General features: G+C 36.4%; 1 protein-coding gene across 1 annotated transcript in view; it reads right to left on the reverse strand.

Moving 5' to 3' along the window:
* LOC107678931 (ras GTPase-activating protein nGAP-like) overlaps positions 1-24,329 on the reverse strand; it is an 85,039-nt gene that overhangs the window by 21,701 nt on the left and 39,009 nt on the right. Inside the window, exons 2-4 of the mRNA XM_016474332.1 lie at positions 19,463-19,590; positions 18,187-18,313; positions 3,029-3,138 (exon numbers count right to left, since the gene is read on the reverse strand). Of these exons, the coding sequence (XP_016329818.1) occupies positions 3,029-3,138; positions 18,187-18,313; positions 19,463-19,590 (365 nt within the window). The remainder of the gene's footprint in view (positions 1-3,028; positions 3,139-18,186; positions 18,314-19,462; positions 19,591-24,329) is intronic.

Genomic DNA, 24,329 nt, shown 5'->3' on the forward strand with positions numbered 1-24,329 from the left:
GGAGAGCTGTCAATCAATAAATTGAAAAAAAAAAAAAAGTAACTTGCGTTACTTATTTGAAAAAGTAACTCAGATATTCTCTTGTAAATGAAAAAGTAATGCATTACTTTACTAGTTACTTGAAAAAAGTAATCTGATAACGTAACTTGCGTTACTTGTAATATATTACCCTCAACACTGTATGTGAGTAATATTTGGTTCTGGGTCAGAATGAGCTGTTCTTATGAGGTGTGTTGGTTTCAGCAAAACAGGAAGGAAGAAAAAAAAAATTCTTAGCATAAGCATATCCATTCATGTCCAGGGTGAGTGTGTTATTAACTCATTTCAGTTAGGAGGAGCACAATAACTAACTAAATAAATTCATTTATTATGCCTCTGAAATCTGATTGATTGAAACTGTAGGAGAAACACACTTTACAATAAGGTTCATTAGTTACCATTAGTTAACTACTTTAGTTAACATGAACTAAGCATGAACAATACTTCCACAGCATTTATTGATCTTAGTTCATTTTAATTTCAACATTTACTAATGCATTATTGAAAAACAAAAGTTGTGCTTGTTAACATTAGTTAATGCACTGTGAATTAACATGAACAATGAACAACTGTATTTTTATTAACTAATATTAACAAAGATGAATATTGTAATAAATGTATTGTTCATTTTTGTTCATGCTAGTTAATACATTAACTACAAATGGAACCATATTGTAAAGTGTTACCAATAAATGTTATAATTAGTAGGAATAATAATCATGATATTTTTTGTTCCAACTCTGTATTCTGACTGAATAAGTCTATGGGAGAAGAATGAATGAATGAATGAGGAATTGATTAATAATAAATGTAAATGCTATATTAATAAATATATGCTATATTGGTTATCAGGCGATATTAGAGATTTTGAACATAATATATAATTTATTATATAATAACAAAATAATTACCAGCTTATCGCATTTACCAGAATTTTCCCTATCAGTCAGAATCTGTGACCAGCCTCACTGCTGTCTAACCTGCTTTTTAGTGAATGTATTATTCTGAAGAAAAGAGGATGGAGGAAGAGAAAACCAGGAAGAAAAAAAATCTGTAGTAAACCACAGAGGGTTAACTGAGTGGTTATACATTAAATTCATATAGGACAATGACTGTCTAAAAAAATAGGACAGGGGAAGTGAGATTTGTCTTGCTCAGATAAGTGCCAGACTGTAAGTAGGAGACCTTTTGGCTAGTAAAAGGATAGAAATGATGTGATAAATTAGTCATTCCTCATCAGAAGAAAGATGAGAGAAAGCTTCGTGTTTTAAAAGTGAAATAGAGAGAGGGAGTCAGTCCTCAATAACAGTTTCCACCGCTCTGGGAATCATGTGATGATTGCTGATGTATCGGCTATACTGCAGTCTGACAGGTTTCAATGCAGTCTTCACATAATTCATATATCAATTATAGGCTGCCTCAACAGAGCCCATTAATCCGAATGTACCCGTCAATCAATGCTTCCATATTCTTAACAGAAAATGACTTGAGCTGTAATGAGACTTCATATTAACAAAGACACATCCAACATCCAAGTCTTTTATCCGAGTGTGCACCAAATCAGTTTATTTGTCTAGGAATTTTGTCACAGAGAGAAAAATATGCACGATTAATCACTTATAAAATGACACACAGAAAAGCTGGAGATATAAATATCTGCCTTGTCCCACTTCCTGCCAGGTTAAAAATATCATCAAACAATTTCTAATAAATCTCAGAGGCACAGACTGTTTCCAGGATGTGCCTTTGTTACTATATTGCTATCAGAGGGAGCGTTTGCTCATTGTTCATGCAATGCAGCATTGAAAACATTGCACAAAAAAAAAACTCAAAATGAATGTGCAAACTTGCAAAGTATGAGTACACAGTGTATATACATATATTATTGTGCTGAACCTCTGTCCGCACACATAGAAACTGGCCTGGAATAAGGAAGACCATTAGTAACTGGAGATAAATGGAGGAGGACGACGCTTCACTAATCAGGGGCTCAAGAGGGTAATTAAAGTGGGGCATATATCCCAAGCAGGAATTCTGCTTTATTTCTACATCAGTGCAGTTTGACATGTAACCAGTCTCGTGTAAAAGACGATGAGTGATAGTGGGGACTAACTAATGGCAGCGACACTAATATGAAAAAATACAAAAATGAAAGTAATTTACCGTTTCAAACCTATATGACTTACTTTCTTCTGTGGAGCATAAAAGAAAATGTCTCAGTGTTGTTTGTCCATAAAATAAAAGAGTTATTTTGTACCCCACTGACTTTCACTGAATGAACAGAAACAGCTGAAACGTTCTTCAAAATATCTTTTGTCTTCCATAGAATGGCGTATGGGTGAGTAAAAAAATGGCAATTTTAGTTTTTGGGTGAAATGTCCCTTTAAAGCGATTCTTTTCAATGAATGATAATGTTGAAAACAGGTTCAAGCTAGATTTTAGGTTATATTTGTTTGTCCAAACTGTTGTCATTCATCATTCAAAAACTTTGCAAGCCATATGGGTTTGGAACAACACTAGGGTGAGTAAATGATGGCAATTTTCATTTTTGGGTGAACCATCCTTTTACATTTCTGACAACAGTTCGGCTGTTTCCAAAATAGTGTTTTTCCAGTCACTTTTTCCAGAATTTAACAATGTAGTATAACAAAACTTTACATCATTTTTAATAAAACACTGAATTGTGAATGAAACTTTACAGCCGAACAAGTTGAGACAAAAATCAAATGCTCTCATTTAAATGAACTGAAAAATAACAACAATAACACATTTTAAAAAATATGACTGGACAATTTACACTGGTCGGCAGGCAAAACAGCAAAGTACACTCTAATAGCCCACAAAAAGACATTTTGGGACCTAAACATGAAATAATGGCTGTAGGGCAAAAAGTGCTGGCATTGCAAACTGTGAGAAGTAACTGAGGCCAGTGAGATGTGATGATGAGTTGGTATAATGCTGAGATGAGTGCTTTGCTAAATGAACTCACAGGCACTTTGAAGGGTGAGGAGTTGGGGCCATCCATGGGAATGTTCTTCTCCGAGCTGCCCAGCCCCGATATGCTCCTCCGCCTGGGAGAGCGCTCCGCAGACGCTTCCGCTGTGAGAGAAGAGAGGAAAGCAGGGATTAGATCAGAGGAAGACTTCAGAGAGACTGGGAGGATGTCTTTAAATGCTTTAATAGGCATACTAATGATCAGAGAACTACAGATATTTAAAACACTGAGTTGGAAAGCTGTAATACACCGGTTGACGACTGTGGAAAACTTCCAGGAAGGAGTTTGAAGTCACTGATGAATTACTCATACTGCAGACACAGGAATCTTTCTACCTGGAATCAACATTTGTGCCAAACATTATTAGTACTACTGTGGCTGTACTAATTTACAAATGATGGCTGACACAATCAATTATATAAGCCAATCAGAATGCAACAGTGCAGTGGTGTATGTTCAACTGCATGGCTATTATGTGGTTCTATGCCTGCATTAGTTGAAAATTACATTCTGAATTGTTATAAAGTTTCTATTTATATATTAAAGTTAATAATATATTTGCAAGTTTGGGGTCAGTAAGATTAAAAAAAAAATTAAATAACATAAATAAATATAAATAATAATAATAAAAAAAAAATAATGCATTAAATTGATCAAAAGTGATGGTAAAGACATTGTTACGAATGTAACAAAATATTTCATTTTCAAATAAATGCAGTTTCAAATATTTCAAATAAACTTTCTATTCATAAAAGATGAATACAAAAAAATTATCAATGTTTACACAAAAATATTAAGCAGCACTGTTTTGAACATTGATATTAATAAAAAGGGACGTTTCTTGAGTACCAAATCAACATATTAGAATGATTTCTGAAAGATCATGTAACACTGAAGACTGGAGAAATGGCTGCTGAAAATTCAGTTTTGCCATCACAGGAATAAATAACTTTTTAAAATACATTAAAAAATTAAACAGTTTAAATTTGAATAATATTTCAAAATATTACCGTTTTTACTGTTTTTTAATCAATTAAATGTAGCCTTGGTGAACCTAAGAGTTTTTTTTTTTTTTTTTAAACCATTACAAAATCTTACAGACCCCAAACTTTTCTAATAAAAAATATATATATAAAAATAAAATTGAGGATGCACAAGAAATTTATTTTATGATCATCCCTAATTATTATGTTTCAAAGATAGGTGCATCTTCCTTTGCCTCTCACATTTTTTTAAAACTGTCCCCATACCCGTGATTGATCCTCCTGACCAATTAAATGTAGTCTGGGGTCTAATAAAGTCACCTGCCCTCTGTAAATCTATCTCTCCCATAAGGATGCCCAGCAGGTCACTAACAGAGAGCTCAGGTCTGGCTAAAGTGCCAGTCAGACAGGTTTAAAAGAGTGAATTAACCCAAAGCTTTCAGTAAGTCCTCTTAATAAAGCACTCATCCATCCACTCGTGAAGCCTCACTCTACCTGCCACCACCAGACTTTCAGATGGGTGCCCTGTGGTTCTCATATACAGCCACTATCAGAAGCTAAGTGGAATATTACTCATTTTGCTTTCATAGCCAAGTTTATTTTTAATTTCCTCAGACCGATTTATTCAGCATTTGCAGGGAGCCCCGCAGTCGATGTGTGTCAAGGATGGAGCAGGACGTAACCTACATCCGCACAGCCTCCCAGAGATCCACTCCTCGGGCCGTCCTCCTTACTGAAGTGTAGATCAACCCATAATGAGTTAATTCACCCTGAGAAATAAAAACCCAGTCCATCACTGAGCACGAACTGCCGCAGAACTCCCGCCTCACAGCATCTGCACTGAATCAAGAAACACTGCTGAAATTGACCCAGAGGTCTTTGGCCAAGACGCTGCTTCTGGTTTCAGCTTGCAGGTCTCAGTGGATCCATACAATAGAGATTGTGCCTGGTCCGCTGGAGAGCTGCCCACCACTGCTCAAGATCAAACCCTCCACTCACAATGAAAAGCTTAAGACATAGTGCACCCAAAAATTCCAAACCTGTATGACTGACTTGCTTCTGTACTAGGGCTGGACAATAATTCAATATCAATATGTATCGCGATATAATTTTTTTCAATAACGGTGATATGATTTTTAAACACATTTCCGATATTTCGATATTTCAAAAAACATTTTCGTAAACTGAAAAAAAAAAAAAAATAATAAAAATAAATTGATGTGTGTCGGTTTAGGGAAATCGTGATATAAATTTTGGCCATATCGTCCAGCCCTATTCTGTACAATACAAAAGAAGATATTTTAAAGAACTGTTTTTTTGTCAATGAAACACAATGGGGTCCAAAACAACATCACACCCCTTTTAACTTTTATTCTACAGAGAATTAATTTTTTCAATATATCTGTTTCACAAATACAAGAAAGTTGTTCAAGTTTGGAACAACATGAGGGTGAGTAAATGCTGCAATAATTTTTATTTTTAGGTAAACTATTGATTTAATATCTCATACACACACACACACACAACAAATCTCTCATCAAATAAACGGGACGTCGTAATGTCTCTTAAACTACGCATCAGTCATGCTCGCATTTGGCCAATCTCCAGAGGACCATTGATTAACGGCTAAATTTAGCCATTCAACCTGTTTTGCAGCTCAGGAGTGGCCCAGTCAAGTTCTGTTCAGACCATCCGTCTACGTAAGATTTCAAGATGCGTAAAATTCATCAGTTTTCTAAAATACACTCTTAAAAAATAAGGTTCTTTATTGCTATTGATGGTTCCATGAAGAACCTATAACATCCATGGAACTTTAGAAAAAAGCTTCTTTAGATTATTAAAATTTTCTTCACATTAAGAAACAAATGGTTCTTTTAAAAAATTGTTCACAGAAATTTCTTTTGGGAACAGAAATGGTTCTTCTGCTGCATCGCTACCAAACCCTTTGTAACCTTTATTTTTAAGAGTGCATATGCAATTACATTTGTATGAAAATGCATGAGATCAGATTCAGAACTCTGCTTTACAAGAACAGCAACTTTACGTTTTCTTGTTGTATCATCGAGCTCCTCAGATCAAACTCTTACATACATCACTCACACTTAGGGCTGGACAATAATTCAATATCAATATGTATCGCGATATAATTCTTTTCAATAACGGTGATATGATTTTTAAACACATTTCCGATATTTCGATATACATTACCAGTGTTTCCCATGCATTGATTTATTTGTGGCGTTTGACTTCGTTGAATAAACATTAGCACTGCACGTTTCAAAATCATAACGTGGCGCGGGTGTTTTATATGAATGTATCTCTGAAGGGAACCGACTGTCTTCAGAAAAGTTTCGATAATATATTGTGATATAAATTTTGGCCATATCGTCCAGCCCTACTCACACTCTCTGTGAAGTTGCTACCTGTGCGAGGGCTCTGCAGTGCTGAACTTGACGAATCGCAGTGATCCCTATGACTAAGCAAAGCAGTACTTATATTACAATCTTGACGCTAGCAACACAGAGATCGTGGGGTCAGTTCCCAGGGAATGCATGTTGTGATAAAACATAAAGCTTGAACGCACTTTACATCACTTTGGATAAAAGCTAAATGCATAAATGTGAGTAAACGAAAACCAAGAGCAGCAAAACACCCCCTCACTTCGCTTCTGAAAATGCACGGACAACTTATCAAACAGGAAATGACTTGTAACAGCATATTCAACTCAACTTCAACCATTATAGATTTTTTAATGACCCTCCAAGTCTGAGAGCAAGACGAATCTAATAAAACCTAGCTGAGAAAAAGGAAGAGAGATACCTCTATCACAGCTGTTGCCCATCACCTGCTGAATAAATGGAGCTGGTCACCATTGGATTGGCTGAAGAGTGACCATCGCCCTCGTCCAATGAGCTTGAGCGCTTTCCCTTTAATTGTCCATCACTCTGAGAGAGATTCCGCCGCATTGATAAACTGCGGCCTCTTCATTGTCTTGCCGTGGCTCGCTGCCACATCGTACCGTCTTCCTCTCTCTCTGTACCAGCACTCCAGAGCTCTCCCTCAAAAACTGAAACGTCCTCTGCTAAACCTCTCTCCCGTCTCAGTCCATCCTCTTCTCTCAATCCTAGTCCTCACTTTATCAGCCTCTTCCCTTTCTCTTTTTTGGCACACCAGCGGAAGAGATTTTACCGCATTTACTCAATCAATCGCTGTAACCTCACTCCTCTGTTCCTCTCAGCAGAACTGCAAGCACTTCCCATCTCTCTCTCTCTCTCTCTTTCTCTCTTCGTTCGCTCATTCCCCCCCTCCTCAGTGCATCTGGCTCCGTCTGCCTGCTGCAGCCTTGCACATTAGGAAAAACGAAGAGGCGCTCTTTGCCTCGAGACTTTTGTTTTCGTACTTCATGTGGGACACGGCTCTGGAGGCTGTGAATGCGTGTCATTTGTGTGAGTAACGTGTGTTATGGAGGTCGTTAAAAAATGGAGAAGTAAACGAATAGAGAGGAAACACAAGCGTGTATCAGGTTACACTAGCTGCTGTAAGGTCAAAGCGTGTTAGAGCTATTAGCTGGACGTGACCTACTGAAATATGACAGAACTGAATGTGGACAGAACTGAAGGAGTATGGTGCACGACTTCATGTGCTATATTTAGCATGTCCTTCAAAATCCTTATTGAATCTAATAAAGCAATATCAGACGCTATCAGGAGACTGGGATCAGAAAATGACCCAAGCCAGACTCAAATTTAGACTGCCCACATTAGTCAACTCAAGGTGCTGGAGTGTGTATACTAACTCCTAGGCCACAGCTACAACATCAAATAAATAAATTCCCCAAAGGAATTGCAAAAAAAATAAAAATAAAATAATAATTAAAAAAATTTAAATAATATTAAAAAATTAATATAAATAAATAAATAGGAAGCAAGCACTGATATCTTATAAAATGTACAAATTAGTGTTTTAAATGTGTCATACTGCAATAAATGTCATGGTGAATAAATTACCTTGTAATGTTCTCTTCGTTGTCACCTGTTGGGACTGCAGATGGTAAATAATAAATCAATAATAAAACAGTAATATTTTTAATGCTTTTGCTTTTGATCACCAAGGCCGCATTTATTTTATAAAAAATACAATTTATTGCATCCTTGCTGAAAAAAGTATGAACTTCTTTTAAAAAATTCTTACTGACCTCACATTTTTGAGCACAAGTGTAAACAAACAAATGAATCAATCAGTTAAAATAGTCTTAAACATTTAATAAAAATGTTCTGTTAACACTGTCAGTTTGACAGACCTAAAAAATACATTTTGTATTAATTAACTTATTTTTTTACTTGGGCCTGTAAGCAACCACCCATAACACCCTATTAAAATGTAGTTTTCAAAAAAAAAATTTAAAAATTTAATAAATAAAATAAAATGATTTAAAAATTCCCCTATTGACAAATGTTAGAACAAAAAAAATTTCACTGTTTACCAATGCAAATACAGACTACCTCAGAACACAAGGCTGTATGAATCTTTGTACACTGAGTTAGCTCAAAAAAAAACCCCACATGAGACACAGGCAGTGTGGACAAACCAGCTATTCTCAGTGACTACACTTTCATTTAGTTCCCTTAAATCACAGCTATTATATCACACCTAGAATTATTCCTGTCTCTCTCTCCCTCTGCAGCTCTCAGCCCATCCATCTCCTCACTATATGCAGCACAAGGTCAGACTGTCCCTGACTGTCCTCTGTCCCCTGGCATCAGAGTCGACAGGGCTCCCTGTCAGCCCCTCCGTGAGGCCAGCCCAGTGTAGCTTCCCTCCTTTTCTCCTACCCTCCAGGCTGTGACTGCCCCTGAAAATCCACTTACTACATTGATTTGGCCCAGCCCTTCCTCGGATCAATACGGCACTGGAGATAACAGAGGGGTTAAAATCAACACAGCAAGACCTGAAACAGGGACCCAGGCTGTAATTAGAATTGGTGGGGGGTGGGCGAAAAAGGGTGGTCCCTAGATAGCGCAACACCACTGCTTTTATTGCCTTCTGAGATGAGCAATCAATCTGTGGTAAAATGCCATTCAGAAGGTGTAAATAAATCAATACGGATTTGCCTTAAAAAAGTACAAAATATTTTGCCACAATGCTTTATCTAGAGCCAAACTGCCTGCAACATTAAGCATAACTGCACTTACATTACCCATCATTCTCTGCATGGATGAGAAGACTGTTATTAAATGCATTGATATATGGATGCATTGTGGGGGAGACACAATTCACTGGGAAACTAGATTTTTAATTTTTTTATGTGTGGTGCTTGCCTGTGCAAAACTCTAAGCTAAGGGTGGCTGGGTCCCTCCTTCACTGTAAGTCTATGAGATTTTTGTTTTATTGCCCATCAACTGTTTTATCGTCCATCAACCACTGAAAATCATAAGGGCGCAACTTTACTTTCCAACGTTCACAGGTCTCAAATCAAAAAGTATAGAATTTTAAATATGAATTTTAATTTAATGTAATTATTTTCATAAAATAAAGTTACAAAATTACATGTATAATTATATAATATATTTAAATGTATATAATATAATACATGTATAGAGTATAATATATTATGTATAACTGTGTATTGCATATCAATGGTTTTCAATTCCAGTCCTCGCGACCCCCCGCTCTGCAAATTTTGTGTTTCTCTTATCGCTTCAGACATTTATTCTATTCGACCACAAGTGCCATGCGAAGTGGACTTCACAGGATATTCCACCATGATTCCAGTTTGAAGGGAGCGTATGTGTTCCATTCAAAGGGCATTAACGTGGGCGAGACGAGAATTTAAATTGTATTTATTTACAGAGGTATATTACGTCACATTTCCCACTTCTCTAAGTTTCGTCTGTGTGTGAAGACGCTGCAGGCAGTGGAGTAGCGCAAATCCGTGAATGAATGTTCCGAAGTGATGTAGTAGTACTTAAACGGGTTTCCCGTGCTCAGGGAGTAGAGAGCAATAAACACTGTGTATGGACCCTGTCAATTGGAACACAGTTCATTCATGGAGCTCTCTACTAACAAGCTAGTGATTTAAATCCGGTGTGTTAAACAAGCGAGACATGCAAAATATGCAGAGCGGGGGTTGCTAGGACTGGAATTGAGAACCACTGTTCTATATAATAGTATTATATATATCAATTCGAAGAAAATTTGCAATAATAACTAGAAATTATACAGGAAACTACAAGAGAGTGATACATTTACAATCAATTCCTAAATTCTTACCAATGTTACAAGTCTTTCTTGCAATTACAACAAAACCTTATTTATCCAATGTAAAGTTGAGAAGGTGACAAGCAGACTTAGCAACCAACTGATACAGAAAAACAAATGTTTAGGATTAAGACATAAAAATGCATGTAAAGGATCAAAATACAAAAGATATAATAGGGTGATTAATCAAAATAAAACTGAAATTGTGAAATGATGTCAAGGTGTTGTGTATGAGCCTTTCCAAGCTTTACTCATTATCCCAGCATGACCACTAGAACAAGACCTTACAGAAACAGACAACTTTATCAACACTGCATGCCTGAACAGTATGGAATACATGAAAAGCCTACTTGTCAGGCCTCTCCACCATCACAGTAAAGATGATGATACCTGATATGAAATGTGCAGGCTGGGTATTAATTATTCATATTTAGTGGAACGGCAGGGGAAACAGTGAAGCTGAGCAAAGCTCCACACTTCCACCACATGCAACTGCAGCATTTCTCTGCATCATAATGCTCAGAGACAGTAAGCTATGGGAAAATCCTGCATGAAAGCCACTGCAAAATACAGTGGGGTTTTAGTCAGTTAGTGGAAATGCACACTGTGACTGGACAGGATTTACTCAGAAACACTTATTCATGGGCCTGTTATCACAATGTTTTTTTCTTTTCAGTCAGATACCCAAGAGAATCTTATGAGGGGTTATATTTCTTTTTATTGCTGGGTTTACCATACTTCTAACTTCTATTAGAGGTGCTAAACCACAATAACAGATTGATGGCGCTACAGAACACTTCCAGAAGTGTTTGCTGACTAAGACAGCAATTTCTCTCTTGCCCTATCTTGCCATTTTGGTTCAGGTTGGTGCACCTTCTTAAATACCACTGCTCTTGAGAATGTGTTATCTAATGAAACAAGTGCAAACAGATGCACAATAGTGTGTCTATTCTCTTCCTTTCCTGATGACAAGACTTCTGTCACTATTTACTTTTCCATCTATCCGTTTTTGTGTGATTCCAAATGTCTGGAATGTAGTGATGTCACAACACTAAGCTGTGAAACTGAAGACTCGCAAGATGTCTTTTCCACTCTTACACTGAGCAGACAGGTGTGGCACACTATGTTAAGATCCTTGCCACTCATGGACCTTGCATTGTTTTAGTTTTATGATGCCTCAGAACATAAAGGTCAAACAGGTTTCGTAAAAAATGCCAGAAACCCACAGACAGGTATTTCAAGTTTAACATCAGGTATCAAAAGTGTGCTGAGGTTCATACGAGGGGGTCATACGATGTACACACTTCCTTTCCACTTACACCTACATGCACAATAGAGCAATAGTATGCGATGACTGTCATGTTTAGATGATGCTATTCAAGGTATCCAGAGTCACATAGCAAGTTTCAGGCCTCAGTGACAGTGTAAAAATCCTGTCAAATGGGGGCAGGGCAATGAGCAACAAAGACTGAATGACTCCAAGCAGGAGTTTACATCCAAATAATCTTTACCATGACAAATCATTTCAATATGCTTTAGGACTCTCAAATCCCAAGGGAGTTTGAGTGATATTTATAATTAAAAACTCATGGCAATGGCACTCATGCGTTTTCTTTTAGGCATGCAAAACTACTGGAAGGTCTCTTCACAAAAAGTGAGAAATTGAACCGAAGACTGTTAATGAAGGATAGGGGTGCAGGCAAGCGGAATAATCAATGCTTTCTTCTACTTAATGTTAAAAGCACGATGGCAATGAGCCATTGCTAATCTAAATTAGGAAAATGTCAAATTTTAAAACCAGAGCCCTGAAAAAAAGAGAAATGGGAATTCTTCCGAATCAGGTTCCATGAACGATTCTTTTAATACTTCAAACTTTATTCATTCATCTTTATAAAACACTTTAAGTACATCATAAACAGTAACAATTCTTGGTATAAAACACGACGATATAAATAATTACACGCGTTTCAGTATGCCAGTAAGATTCATTTAAGTAACCTCTCCGAATTATTCAATTAGTGAATCATATTGTGATTCATTAAAATTAACAGACTCAAAAGAGTCATTTGCTCGGGAAACGGACTACTTCGATTGGGCTGTGCTTTAGGAGTCGGTTCTTTATAGTAGTGAATCACAGAGTCGTTGGGTGGGAAATCGGACTATACTAGTCACGCTGTATGTTTCAAACACAGAATTGAGAGTATTTTAAAACTGCGTTTCGTCTGAAACGGCGGGAAACAAGTGTAGGAAACGTTCAGGTCATGTTAAAATTAAAAATAACCGTTCATCGATTCCGAATCGTAAACAGAACCGTAAAGCAGTTTCAACTTCATACAACTGTTGAATGCACACTACATCATATGTCTGCATTAGTATTTGAAATAACACCACTATAACAGTACCACTTAGAAGTAGACCACAGTCTCAATGAAGTAACGTAATATCAATTAAAACTCCCACAACTTACTGCCGTGTGGCTCCACAACCGTTGAAAATGAAGCGATGCGAAAAACATACCTATAAATTCCATTGTTGATACCGAACCCGCAATCAGTTATACATCCCTCAGCGACAACAAAACGAAACAATCCCATAGAGCAGATGATTTGGGCCGAGCCGGTGTTTCAGTGAGTGAAGCCTCTCACACCCCCTTCACGCAGTCGATACAGGAATGCAGTAAAGCCTGAGCCCGATCCAGTCAGTCTCAGTCAAACCCACTCCGCTTTTCTCTCTGTTAGTCTATTGAAAAGAGCACAATGGCTGTCCTCTCCGAGGATCCTTTACTCTACAGACGACTGCACACTGTCCATCCTCAGACATTACCAGGAAATGCATTTATCAAATTAATAAAGCGCGTTGACAAGCTAAATCCCTGGTTTTGAAGGTATTTCACACAAGATGAAAGTTAAGTAATTTACTGGCAATTATATTGTTCCACCGAAGAAAAAGCCAAATAGGCTTTGTATATAAGAGCGACCAGAAAAGAAAAGAAAAAAAAAATAATAATAAAATAAAAATAAAAACTATCACTTTAATGTAAAGGTGCCAATGAGTCAATATAGCACTGATCCTGATAATATACAGAACAGAAATATCAAAATATGGCAGCACTATTATATTTCACTCATTGTGTAACACTGAAGTAAGACATTTAACCTGTTACATGCATGAGAAAGAACAGGAAACCCTCACTGCTGCAGAACAATATAGTGGAATGAATGAGGGAAGTAAGGCAACTGGATGTACAACTCAACTTATTTTTCTGAGCAAAAGCATTGTGTTGAATGCCATTTCTTACCGTAGTTTTATTTAAAATAACTTAATCAAAAGAATAGAATGTCATGAGAAAGCAGTGAAATACTGTAACATTTTCTGAATGATGCAATGCAGCAAAATAATTTTAAATAATCTTAGGATTTAAGCTTTGTTTCAGTGTAAATGAAATTTGGATGCAGTGTGAAAATACTATAGATTATTTAACTATCTTCTGGGACCCGCTGTTTAAATCAATGAAATAATACTTATTTTTCCACTTAATATGGGTTGAAGCTACATAACATCAGCTCACACTGTGAAATGTATCATAGCAATGAGTCTGGCAAGGAAATATTTGCAATTTCAATCTCCCAGCATGACAAAGTCACACAATATGGTCACTGCCAACTGACACCACTTCTGACTGTTTTAGATCAAATGTTGCAATATTCAGGTATTTGATCTGTGGTTTCCCCCCCAATTCTTAAGATATTTAGTGGTAGGAATATTGCAACATTGCATAAAACGTGTAAAATACGAGACAGTCTGCAGAATCTAATGTTGCAGAAATGCATAATTAACAGTCAACCATTTTTATGTTATGCACACAACTGAGCCGATTCAGTAAATCATAGCCAGATTAAACTTTATAGAGTGCAAGATGGTTGCTCTGAGATGAACGGACTAAAGTTTCTGTCTTCTAGCTCACTGAAAAAGCTTATTGTAGAGGTCAAAGCAACTGCACGCCAGGCCTATAACTATATTTGGAGTTACTTTACAGGGGAGTCTCTGAGGTGTGGGAATATTACAGAATCCTGATACTTTAGAGAATGACAGAGGAAAGCTCAGAGATGAACATATCAGAATTTCAGCCTTCTAACTTGCTAGGGAAGCTTCAAGACAGTTAAATCATAATGCATATTCCTGTATAGACAATAACATGGTGAAAGTTTGTAACCCTAAAAGCCCAGCACTGCAATTTTGCAGTTTTTCACTTCTCTAAAATTCACCCCAAAACAACAAATGCATAAACGTTATGATTTTTGGAAATAGTGGCTTTCTAAAAACATTTTTAAGGGGGAAAATACAAAATGCAACATCAGATGATGGTCTCAAGTTGACAATCACAATTCAGTATGCAATTAAGTCAGAATAAAATGAACAATTGCAGCGCATTATGCAAATTTAATTTCTTTTAATTTCATTATGCAAAATTCATTATGACTTTTCTTGTGCAATGCAATTTATTATTATTATTACTGCCTATTTATTAATACTAAGATTAGTGTGCAATACATACTATATAACTACTGTACTTAATTACCATTACCATATTGGACTTATTATATTCCACATTTGTCATTCCATTCCACTTTAATTAATTTTATATTTTATCTAAACTACCATTTTCACTGGTATAGTTTTATATTATTATTTATATGTGTTACTTTTATTATTAGTTTTAATTTTATTGATATACTGTATAGGTATATATTTATTCATTTTATTATCTTTTTCTTTCTTTCTTTCTTGAGAGCAATTGTAACATGGAAAGCAATTTCCCTCTGGGATTAATAAAGTTTTTTGAATCTTGAATCTTGAAATACTACAATGATTTTAATCTAAAATTCAAGATACAGAGAAACTGAAACTCAAAATACTTAATTACACTGCACCATTTAAATGACCAAAGCAAACAAGTAGAATTTTGTGCATTTATAATGCACTGAGAAAACTGTAGGAAAGAGCTGATAATAATACTCCTATAATGGCCATCCAGATAGATCTGATACATATAGCCTCGAACTTTGTTCCTTCTTCCAACGAGCAAAACAACAATATTCTGCTATCAAGACACTAGTAGCAGTTTTTCTTGCCCTAAATACGCCAGGAAGTTCTTCTGATCTGCAACAATAGAATGAGATGCATTTCATCTACCAAAATAGATCTCCATTATTCTATTTTAGTCTCAATTAAATGCTTCATTACTACTAACAAAGAGGTTAAAGAGAATGTTTGGATGCCATTTTCAAATATTGCATTGTATAGGGATAGTTACCATAAAAATGAAAATTGCCATCATTTACTCAAACTCATTTAGTTCCAAATGTGTATGACTTACGTTTTCTGTGAAACACAAAGGAAGATATTTTGAAAAAAAATATTTTTTTTGGTCCATACAATGAAAGCCAAAGGGGTTTAACGTTGTTTTGGGCCCCTTTCATTGTACGGACAAAAACAGCTGAAACATTCTTAAAAATATCTTCTTTTGTGTTTAGCAGAAGAAAGTAGAGGTTTGGAATGACACGTGGGTAAGTAAATGATGACAGATGTTTTATTGTTGAGCTCACTATCCTTTTAAACCAGATTTTCTCCTTGTTACAATACTACAAATGTGGAAGCAACATCCACAATTCATACTTAGTTACAAGTACATAAATACGCTCTGTTTGCTATGTGAGAGGAGTCAGAACCTCATCGTCTTGACAACCGTGAGAAAGACGGAGCTGGAGCTTCAATAAGATATATCTCTCCTAATGGCAACAAAAGAAAAAATATATATGATTCACTGATCAGAACCATATAAACTGAAAACCACATATGATCTCACTACATTTTTGTAGCTGTGAATCTAACAGCCTCTAGAGACTCTGAATGGCCATAGAAATCCAGGACTCTCCCTCACCACCCTGGCTGCGGAGTGTCTCATTGTCAAACAGAGCGAACATTAACATATAAATAACCCTCTTCTCTCGCTCTCTGAATCTGTGGCGGTGCAGCTTAGGAGGGTATGGAGAATGAATGACTCTCTTAGTCACAGAGATTTGTGCATTTTTCTGACTGCTGCCTTTAGCAACCGGCCCACTGGGTCAGTGTCCGCACTCCCGCACATACTGGTACTGAATGCGAGACCAGTCAGAGGGCAGCTTCAGTTATTGCCCCCCTAGGCCTGGGAGGGAATGAAACACGGTCCAAAGACAGAGAGAGAGAGAGAGAGAAAACTAACACAGTAACAACAGTGAGTTTTGTTCTACAAAATTACATTCCTCCATACTCCTTCTCGCACAAGCTTGCCCGGCCCACAGAGGTTGCGGGATCAAACGTACCCAAACATACCAAAGTTACTCAAACATAATGAATCATTATGAGAAAAAGGTGCGGATATGGAGAGGTGAATCAGAATATTAACCTGCTTTCAGAACAACTTGAAACTTGAACTTTGAAAATTCTGGATAGGGAGCATCCATCTGAGTCAGTTTGGATTTAAGGGATAGTTTACCCAAAAATGAACATTTTGGCATTGTTTACTTATCTTCTTGCCATTGAAAACTTGTTTTGACTTTTTTCTGTTGAACACAAATAAGACATTTTGAAGAATGTCTTGTTTTTTTCATATAATGAAAGTCAGTAGGGTCCAATTTTGTTTTGGACCCCACTGACTTTCATTATATGAACAAAAGCAGACGAAACATTCTTCAGAATATCTTATTTTGCATTTCACAGAAGTCAGTCTAACAAGTTTGTAACAATGTGAGAGTGAGTAAATTCTGACAAAAGAAAGACAAAACAGTCTCATATTGAAATAATGAGGGCAGTGTATGCAAATAATAAGTATGCATTTGATACTGTTGTACAACTGATCTTTGTTTTGTGAAATATTCTGCAGTTTTTAGCATGCATATTTTCGCCCCCAATCTGGTGTTTCTCTAAGCCCAGTCTGCAATGTTGCGGTTAAATCCACTGCTTTGTTATCCTGATCCTCCGTGCTTGTGGCAGTGGATTCAGGAGTTATGGCTCTGATGTTACAAATGCACCTACAGACGTGATTTTGTTCACGATTCACCTCATGCTCTGCCTGCTAGCACACAAATCCGTATGCTATAAGCTGCAGTGTGAGCGTGCCTGCTTAACAACATCTTAAAGCTACAGTAAATGCTAAAAGAGTGCCATTTGATCCCACGGTATAATCTTCATCTTCGAAACCCTATAGACAGAGCAAAAAGCTTCTGCTAAAAGGTCCTACTACTGTCTGAATCAGCATTTCCACAACTTTTGAACAATGACATTTCCAACTGGTTGTGTTTACTGGATAAAGAGGATCAAAATCATTAAAGAGACTGCAAAAGAGAAGTTTCTAGTGGATAAAAAAAAATTAGTCTGAGGTTGAGCACAACTAGAAATAAATATAAAAATATGGCTAAAAGCTTAAGTCGACAAATATTTTGAATTTATGCCTGATACATGGCTGATATTAAAATTTTACATTATTTTTGCATCAAAACTATCAAAATGAAAACTTTATTTTAAATGCTTCAGTACATTTTGGCATAACAATATTAATTAAAAAACATGAAAGAATCTTTATTTTCTATAAATTACTTTTAACTATTTAACAAATTAGTAATGTTATTAAATGTTATTAGTGTTAAATGAAAAATAAACTTTGATTGTTATGTAATCTAAAATGTAGAAATAGATAGAAATGAGAGCGACAAACAAAAGAAGAAATAAACATCACTAATATTATCTGATAACCCTATCAAAATTCTCTAATATATTCAAGTTTCCTCTCGAATATTCCTGTGGTTATTTTGCCTGACAGAGAGCATAAATAATAGTTTTGCTATCATAACAGAAGCGCCACATAAATCTTACCTAACATTGAGGTTCCCTCTGGTGGATACTCTGGGAACGGTCCTTCAGAGGGCACACTGACTGTCCTTCTCAGGCTGCGACCCTTTGATGAGGATGCTGTGGGGCTTTCATGGACTTCAGATGGCATCTGGGAACAAGTCAGAGGTCAGTGGGTGGAGGTCACAGGGTTACACATTGCTATAAATTAACTAACCATTTAAATGTATCTGAAAGCAATCTGTCAATCAGAAACTAATTCAATACATTAATAGAATTGATTATTCCCTTTCATAACCTCAAGATGAAATTGGTTGGCCTGCACAACGAGAGTAATGAACTCATTAAAAAAAGAGAACAAATCATTGAAATGTGCAAAATGAGGCTCTTTAACTATCAAGACCTATTCGGATGGGAATAGTTTTCCTAAAAAGGGACATTTCAACCAAAAATGAGAATTCTGTCATTATTTACTCGCACAGGATGTTCCAAACCTGCATGAATTTATTTCTTCTGCTAAACACAAAATGTAACCAAACCGTACTATGGAAGTCAATGGGGACCATCAACTGATTTTACAAACATTCTTCAAAATATTTTCTATGTTCCACAGAAGAAAGAAACTCATACAAGTTTGGAACAAATTGAGGGTAAGTAAATGACGACGATTTCAAGTTTTCCTTTCTCTTTGGAGTGTTACAAGCTGTTCGTGAATAGATAAGATCCCTAAAGTTGCAACGTATCACACGGCATCACAGTATGGTAAGGGACGTAACATTTCTGTCACATGCTTGAGGTATTCGGCCAATCACAACGCACTAGATAGCTGGCCAATCAGAGCACACCTCACTTTTCAGACCGATGAGCTTTGTAAAAATCGACGCGTTTCAGAAAGGCGGGGCATAGAGGAGCAACATTAATGTACAGTATGTGGAAAATAATGTGTTTTTTGAACCTTAAACCGCATAAACACATTTCATTACACCAAATACACAAAATAATGTTCTCTTTTAGCAACGTCAAATGACCCCTTTAAGGAGGTCAGGTAAATTTGCTTCTGGATTTTATAACAGACTTCATAATTGTAACTCAAATGTCTGGAAAACTAATCCCATCCAAATAGTGCTCAGGTCAGTAAATTACATCAGCAAATGACGTATTTAACCCTCACAAGGGGAAATGTACAACAAAGCACAAACATCATCTGCATGTCTTCATTTAATTGTCCTTCGCACCTCATTCTGAGAGAGAGGAAGAGAGAAGAATGAGGGGATAAAGCATAGGGAAGGAGCGCACTTACCTCTTCCTCCTTGTTGAGCAGGATGAGCTGGCTATCGGTCAGGATGCAGTACTTCCTCTCCCAAACGCAGGGCTCCGTGAACGGCGACTGGCCGCAGGAGAAGCGGTGGCTGGGTGGCCCCTTCACATCTGTGCACAGGGGACAGAAAAAACACCTCAGAATGGGTTGCCACAGAAAAGGACCACCACAAAAACTGGCTCTCTTCATGTCAGCAATGATTCTAGTAGCAACGAGAAGTAGCATTTGTGTACATATAAAAACACTACACTTCTGGTGATTGGTGATGTCATCTGAAAGGAAAGTTTTTTCAGAGGCGGAGCAATTTTTTACATTGTGATTAAAAGATTACAAAGACTGTCCCCCCGCCCCAAATAACATGCCAAGTCATGCACAATAAGACCAAGAAAGTACATTAATGTAAACTTTGACTTCACCTTTGAAGAGCTGTAATTGAACTGTATGGTGTTCTGCACACTGCTGCCTATAGAGGGCAGTGTTATACTAGTTTATAGTGTTGCTCATGCTCTCAAGCAATCTACCTCTTTTACAGGATTCAATCTCAGTTGTGGGGGAAACAAACAAACCCTGTTAGCAAACCAACGAGTACAAGCACTTGTCAGAGAACATTACTGGCAAAAAGCCTGGTGGTCTATTAACTGATCATTTAGGCCTTCGCTAAGCTTCATCAATCAGTTCTGGCTGACAGTTTTGCTGTATGGTTGACCAGAACGAGACACAGAAAGAACATGTCAGGACTCAAGGTCAGAGGTCAGCCCGCCCCTATGTCACTCTGGATCAGCCGACTGGGCCAATAGTGGCCGCACTTCAGTTTTTCCCAGGCCGCATGACTAAATGAACATCACACAGACGCAGAAGAAAGTGACGCAATGTGTCTCAAGAGGACGGGTGTGACTGCTGCATCCCCGCTCAGTTTATTGAATACAGTCATCTTGCCCATGACTATTTTCCACATAAGCTATCAGCCTAAAGCAATGCTATGACGAAAATGCACAAGGGAGAGAAAAAAAAACATTAGCTCTTTGAACAAGGTGAGATCAGGAGACAGAACAGACAGAGAACTGATTGATTAAAAAAGAGAGAGTGAACTGACCAAAACAGAGACCTAGAAAAAATATGGAAGTTGGTGCGAATAGAGCTTGGTGAAATGGATAAAAGAAATAGTAATTATTTGCATTGCTTTGATGTAAATCTACGTATTATTCTTTTTTTTTTTTTAAATCAGAGTAACCATTTCAGTCGTATAGAGCATGTATAGAGTTGTTATAGTAGATCTAAAATGTTTATTGTAAAAAATATATATTTTTTTACTTTATATGCACCAACAGCCATTTTTTTTACTTACACTATGATTCAAAATTTGATGCAACAGTTTGAGCAAAAGTGTCAGTAAAGACAGTTATTAAAAAAGACTTCTATTTAAGATAAATGCTGAAATTTCAATTCTACTCTATATCCTGAAAAGGTGTATCATGGTTTCCACAATAATATGAAATTATTTTCAACATTGATAAGAAATGTTTGAGCACCAAATCAACATATTAGAATGATTTCTGAAGGATCATGTGACACTGAAGACTGGAGTAATGACGCTGAAAATTCAGCTTTGCCATCACAGAAATAAATTATATTTTGAAATGTATTAAAATAGAAAACAGTTTAAATTAGTAATAATATTATTTCACAATATTACTGGTTTTACTGTATTTTCAAATAAATACAGTTTTGGTAAGCATAAGAGTCTTCTTAAAAAAAATACCAACTCCAAACTTCTGAACACTAGTGCATTTTTACAATAACATGTTAATATATGAAAATTGATTAAATAAATTTTTTTTTTTTTTTTTTTATTATGAATCAAATCAGACAGATAGCACAGATTTAGAAATTAATCAAACTTACCAACTCATTTGAATGTTATTTTTGCTATTAAATCTTAAATCAGAAATGCTATTAAGATTCAGTTGGCTCTCTATACACTTAAACGTTATGGAAAAAACAGCTTGGACAAACTGCTGCTAAACATCTTTGATTTGCCATGGAAAAAGTCAAATGAACATGAATGACATGAGGTTGATTAAATGATGACAGAAATATCATTTTTGGGTGAATTATTCCTTTAATGGCCCATGAGCCATTCACAGTGTTGCATAATGTTATATCACCAGAGAGTAGGGATGTAACGATTAACCGCGAGCCGGTTGAAAATCGATTCAAATATGTGACGATTCAAATCGGTTGAGATATGACTATTTTCCACATAAGCTATCAGCCTAAAGCAATGCTATGACGAAAATGCACAAGGGAGAGAAAAAAAAACATTAGCTCTTTGAACAAGGTGAGATCAGGAGACAGAACAGACAGAGAACTGATTGATTAAAAAAGAGAGAGTGAACTGACCAAAACAGAGACCTAGAAAAAATATGGAAGTTGGTGCGAATAGAGCTTGGTGAAATGGATAAAAGAAATAGTAATTATTTGCATTGCTTTGATGTAAATCTACGTATTATTCTTTTTTTTTTTTTAAATCAGAGTAACCATTTCAGTCGTATAGAGCATGTATAGAGTTGTTATAGTAGATCTAAAATGTTTATTGTAAAAAATATATATTTTTTTACTTTATATGCACCAACAGCCATTTTTTTTACTTACACTATGATTCAAAATTTGATGCAACAGTTTGAGCAAAAGTGTCAGTAAAGACAGTTATTAAAAAAGACTTCTATTTAAGATAAATGCTGAAATTTCAATTCTACTCTATATCCTGAAAAGGTGTATCATGGTTTCCACAATAATATGAAATTATTTTCAACATTGATAAGAAATGTTTGAGCACCAAATCAACATATTAGAATGATTTCTGAAGGATCATGTGACACTGAAGACTGGAGTAATGACGCTGAAAATTCAGCTTTGCCATCACAGAAATAAATTATATTTTGAAATGTATTAAAATAGAAAACAGTTTAAATTAGTAATAATATTATTTCACAATATTACTGGTTTTACTGTATTTTCAAATAAATACAGTTTTGGTAAGCATAAGAGTCTTCTTAAAAAAAATACCAACTCCAAACTTCTGAACACTAGTGCATTTTTACAATAACATGTTAATATATGAAAATTGATTAAATAAATTTTTTTTTTTTTTTTTTTAATTATGAATCAAATCAGACAGATAGCACAGATTTAGAAATTAATCAAACTTACCAACTCATTTGAATGTTATTTTTGCTATTAAATCTTAAATCAGAAATGCTATTAAGATTCAGTTGGCTCTCTATACACTTAAACGTTATGGAAAAAACAGCTTGGACAAACTGCTGCTAAACATCTTTGATTTGCCATGGAAAAAGTCAAATGAACATGAATGACATGAGGTTGATTAAATGATGACAGAAATATCATTTTTGGGTGAATTATTCCTTTAATGGCCCATGAGCCATTCACAGTGTTGCATAATGTTATATCACCAGAGAGTAGGGATGTAACGATTAACCGCGAGCCGGTTGAAAATCGATTCAAATATGTGACGATTCAAATTGTTGAGTGAATTGTTACATCCCTACCAGAGAGTGATCATCATGAATATATTGTGATAATTGGTAAAATCTCCCAGCCCTAGGTGTGAACAAAAGAATTTGGGAGAGATCGAGCTCAACATTGACAACGACACAAACAGTTTTTCTATTTACTGCTCTGCAAACAAGCATACAACTGTGTAAACAGACATGCTTTAATGGGTGTTTGGATAAGTGCTGGAAGGCAAACGAGTGAGACTGGTGGCGCTCCACTCAAGGCGGCTGTGGAAAGATGGAGATGAAATGTGTGGGAGTGGAGGGAGCCGGTCCAATCTAAAGCCTGTCTGTTTGAGACGACAGCTAGCGCTCAGCGGCACAGTGGCAGCATATAACATATGGACGGGTGAGATAAAGTGACTTCTCCAGAGATCTCATATCCCATTAAGAAACGCGTGAAGCTGTTGGGAAAGCAGCTGACAACTCCATCTGATGGAACACAATATCTTCCATAATTATCTGTGCATATTGAGACTCTCCAGGCACGAGAGATTCGAAAATAACCGTGTTCAATAACACCAATATTTGCATTACAAATGTGTAAATTGTGTGCCACTAGCATCTGAATTTCAAAAATAGTTGTCTATTTTAACTTCTGTGCATCAGTATTATTTAAACCTCATCAACCAGCATCGTCTACTGACTGTCAACGCAGCAGCAAAGGAGATTTATTTCAGGAATTTTAATTGCATCCCGTACAGATTCACTGCCTCTGCATTCGGGTGAGGATGAGAGCTTCATCTGCGCCTGTTCATACCAGCTATGTGCAAATCCCGGCTTCTCTCTTGGGAGAGTAAAAGGCCAGTGAACACTGAGGATCAGAGATCTCTCAAAACCAGCAGATGGAACAGCCTCTCAAAGGCCTTTATTCTCGCCATTGGAAAGAACTCAATAGTGTTCAGAGCTGAGAATTCTCATTTACATCTCACTGACTGAACTAGTCTTGATTGCATATGGAAGGCTATACATTGCAGATGAATTTATTTGACTTAATTTGCACGAATGTTATGCAGAACTATGACAACTATTTAAAAGCTGTACAAAACCTAGGTTAAACTAATTCTCTGGGTAAAATGCAACATACTGTAACGCCCCTGTGGACTGTTTGTTGTGGTTTCTTCCCTTTGTGTTGGTTTAGCCCGTCTGATCATTAGTTAATCACCGTCATTGTGCTCACCTGTCTGCCTCTAATTATTCACCCCATATTAGTTCCTGTCTGTCTGAGCATTGGTGTCGGTTATTGTTAATGTTACCCCGAGTGTGTGTCTCAC

This window comes from Sinocyclocheilus anshuiensis, unplaced genomic scaffold (assembly GCF_001515605.1).
Source record: "Sinocyclocheilus anshuiensis isolate Anshui unplaced genomic scaffold, SAMN03320099.WGS_v1.1 scaffold1576, whole genome shotgun sequence".
NCBI classification, from domain to species: Eukaryota; Metazoa; Chordata; class Actinopteri; order Cypriniformes; family Cyprinidae; genus Sinocyclocheilus; species Sinocyclocheilus anshuiensis.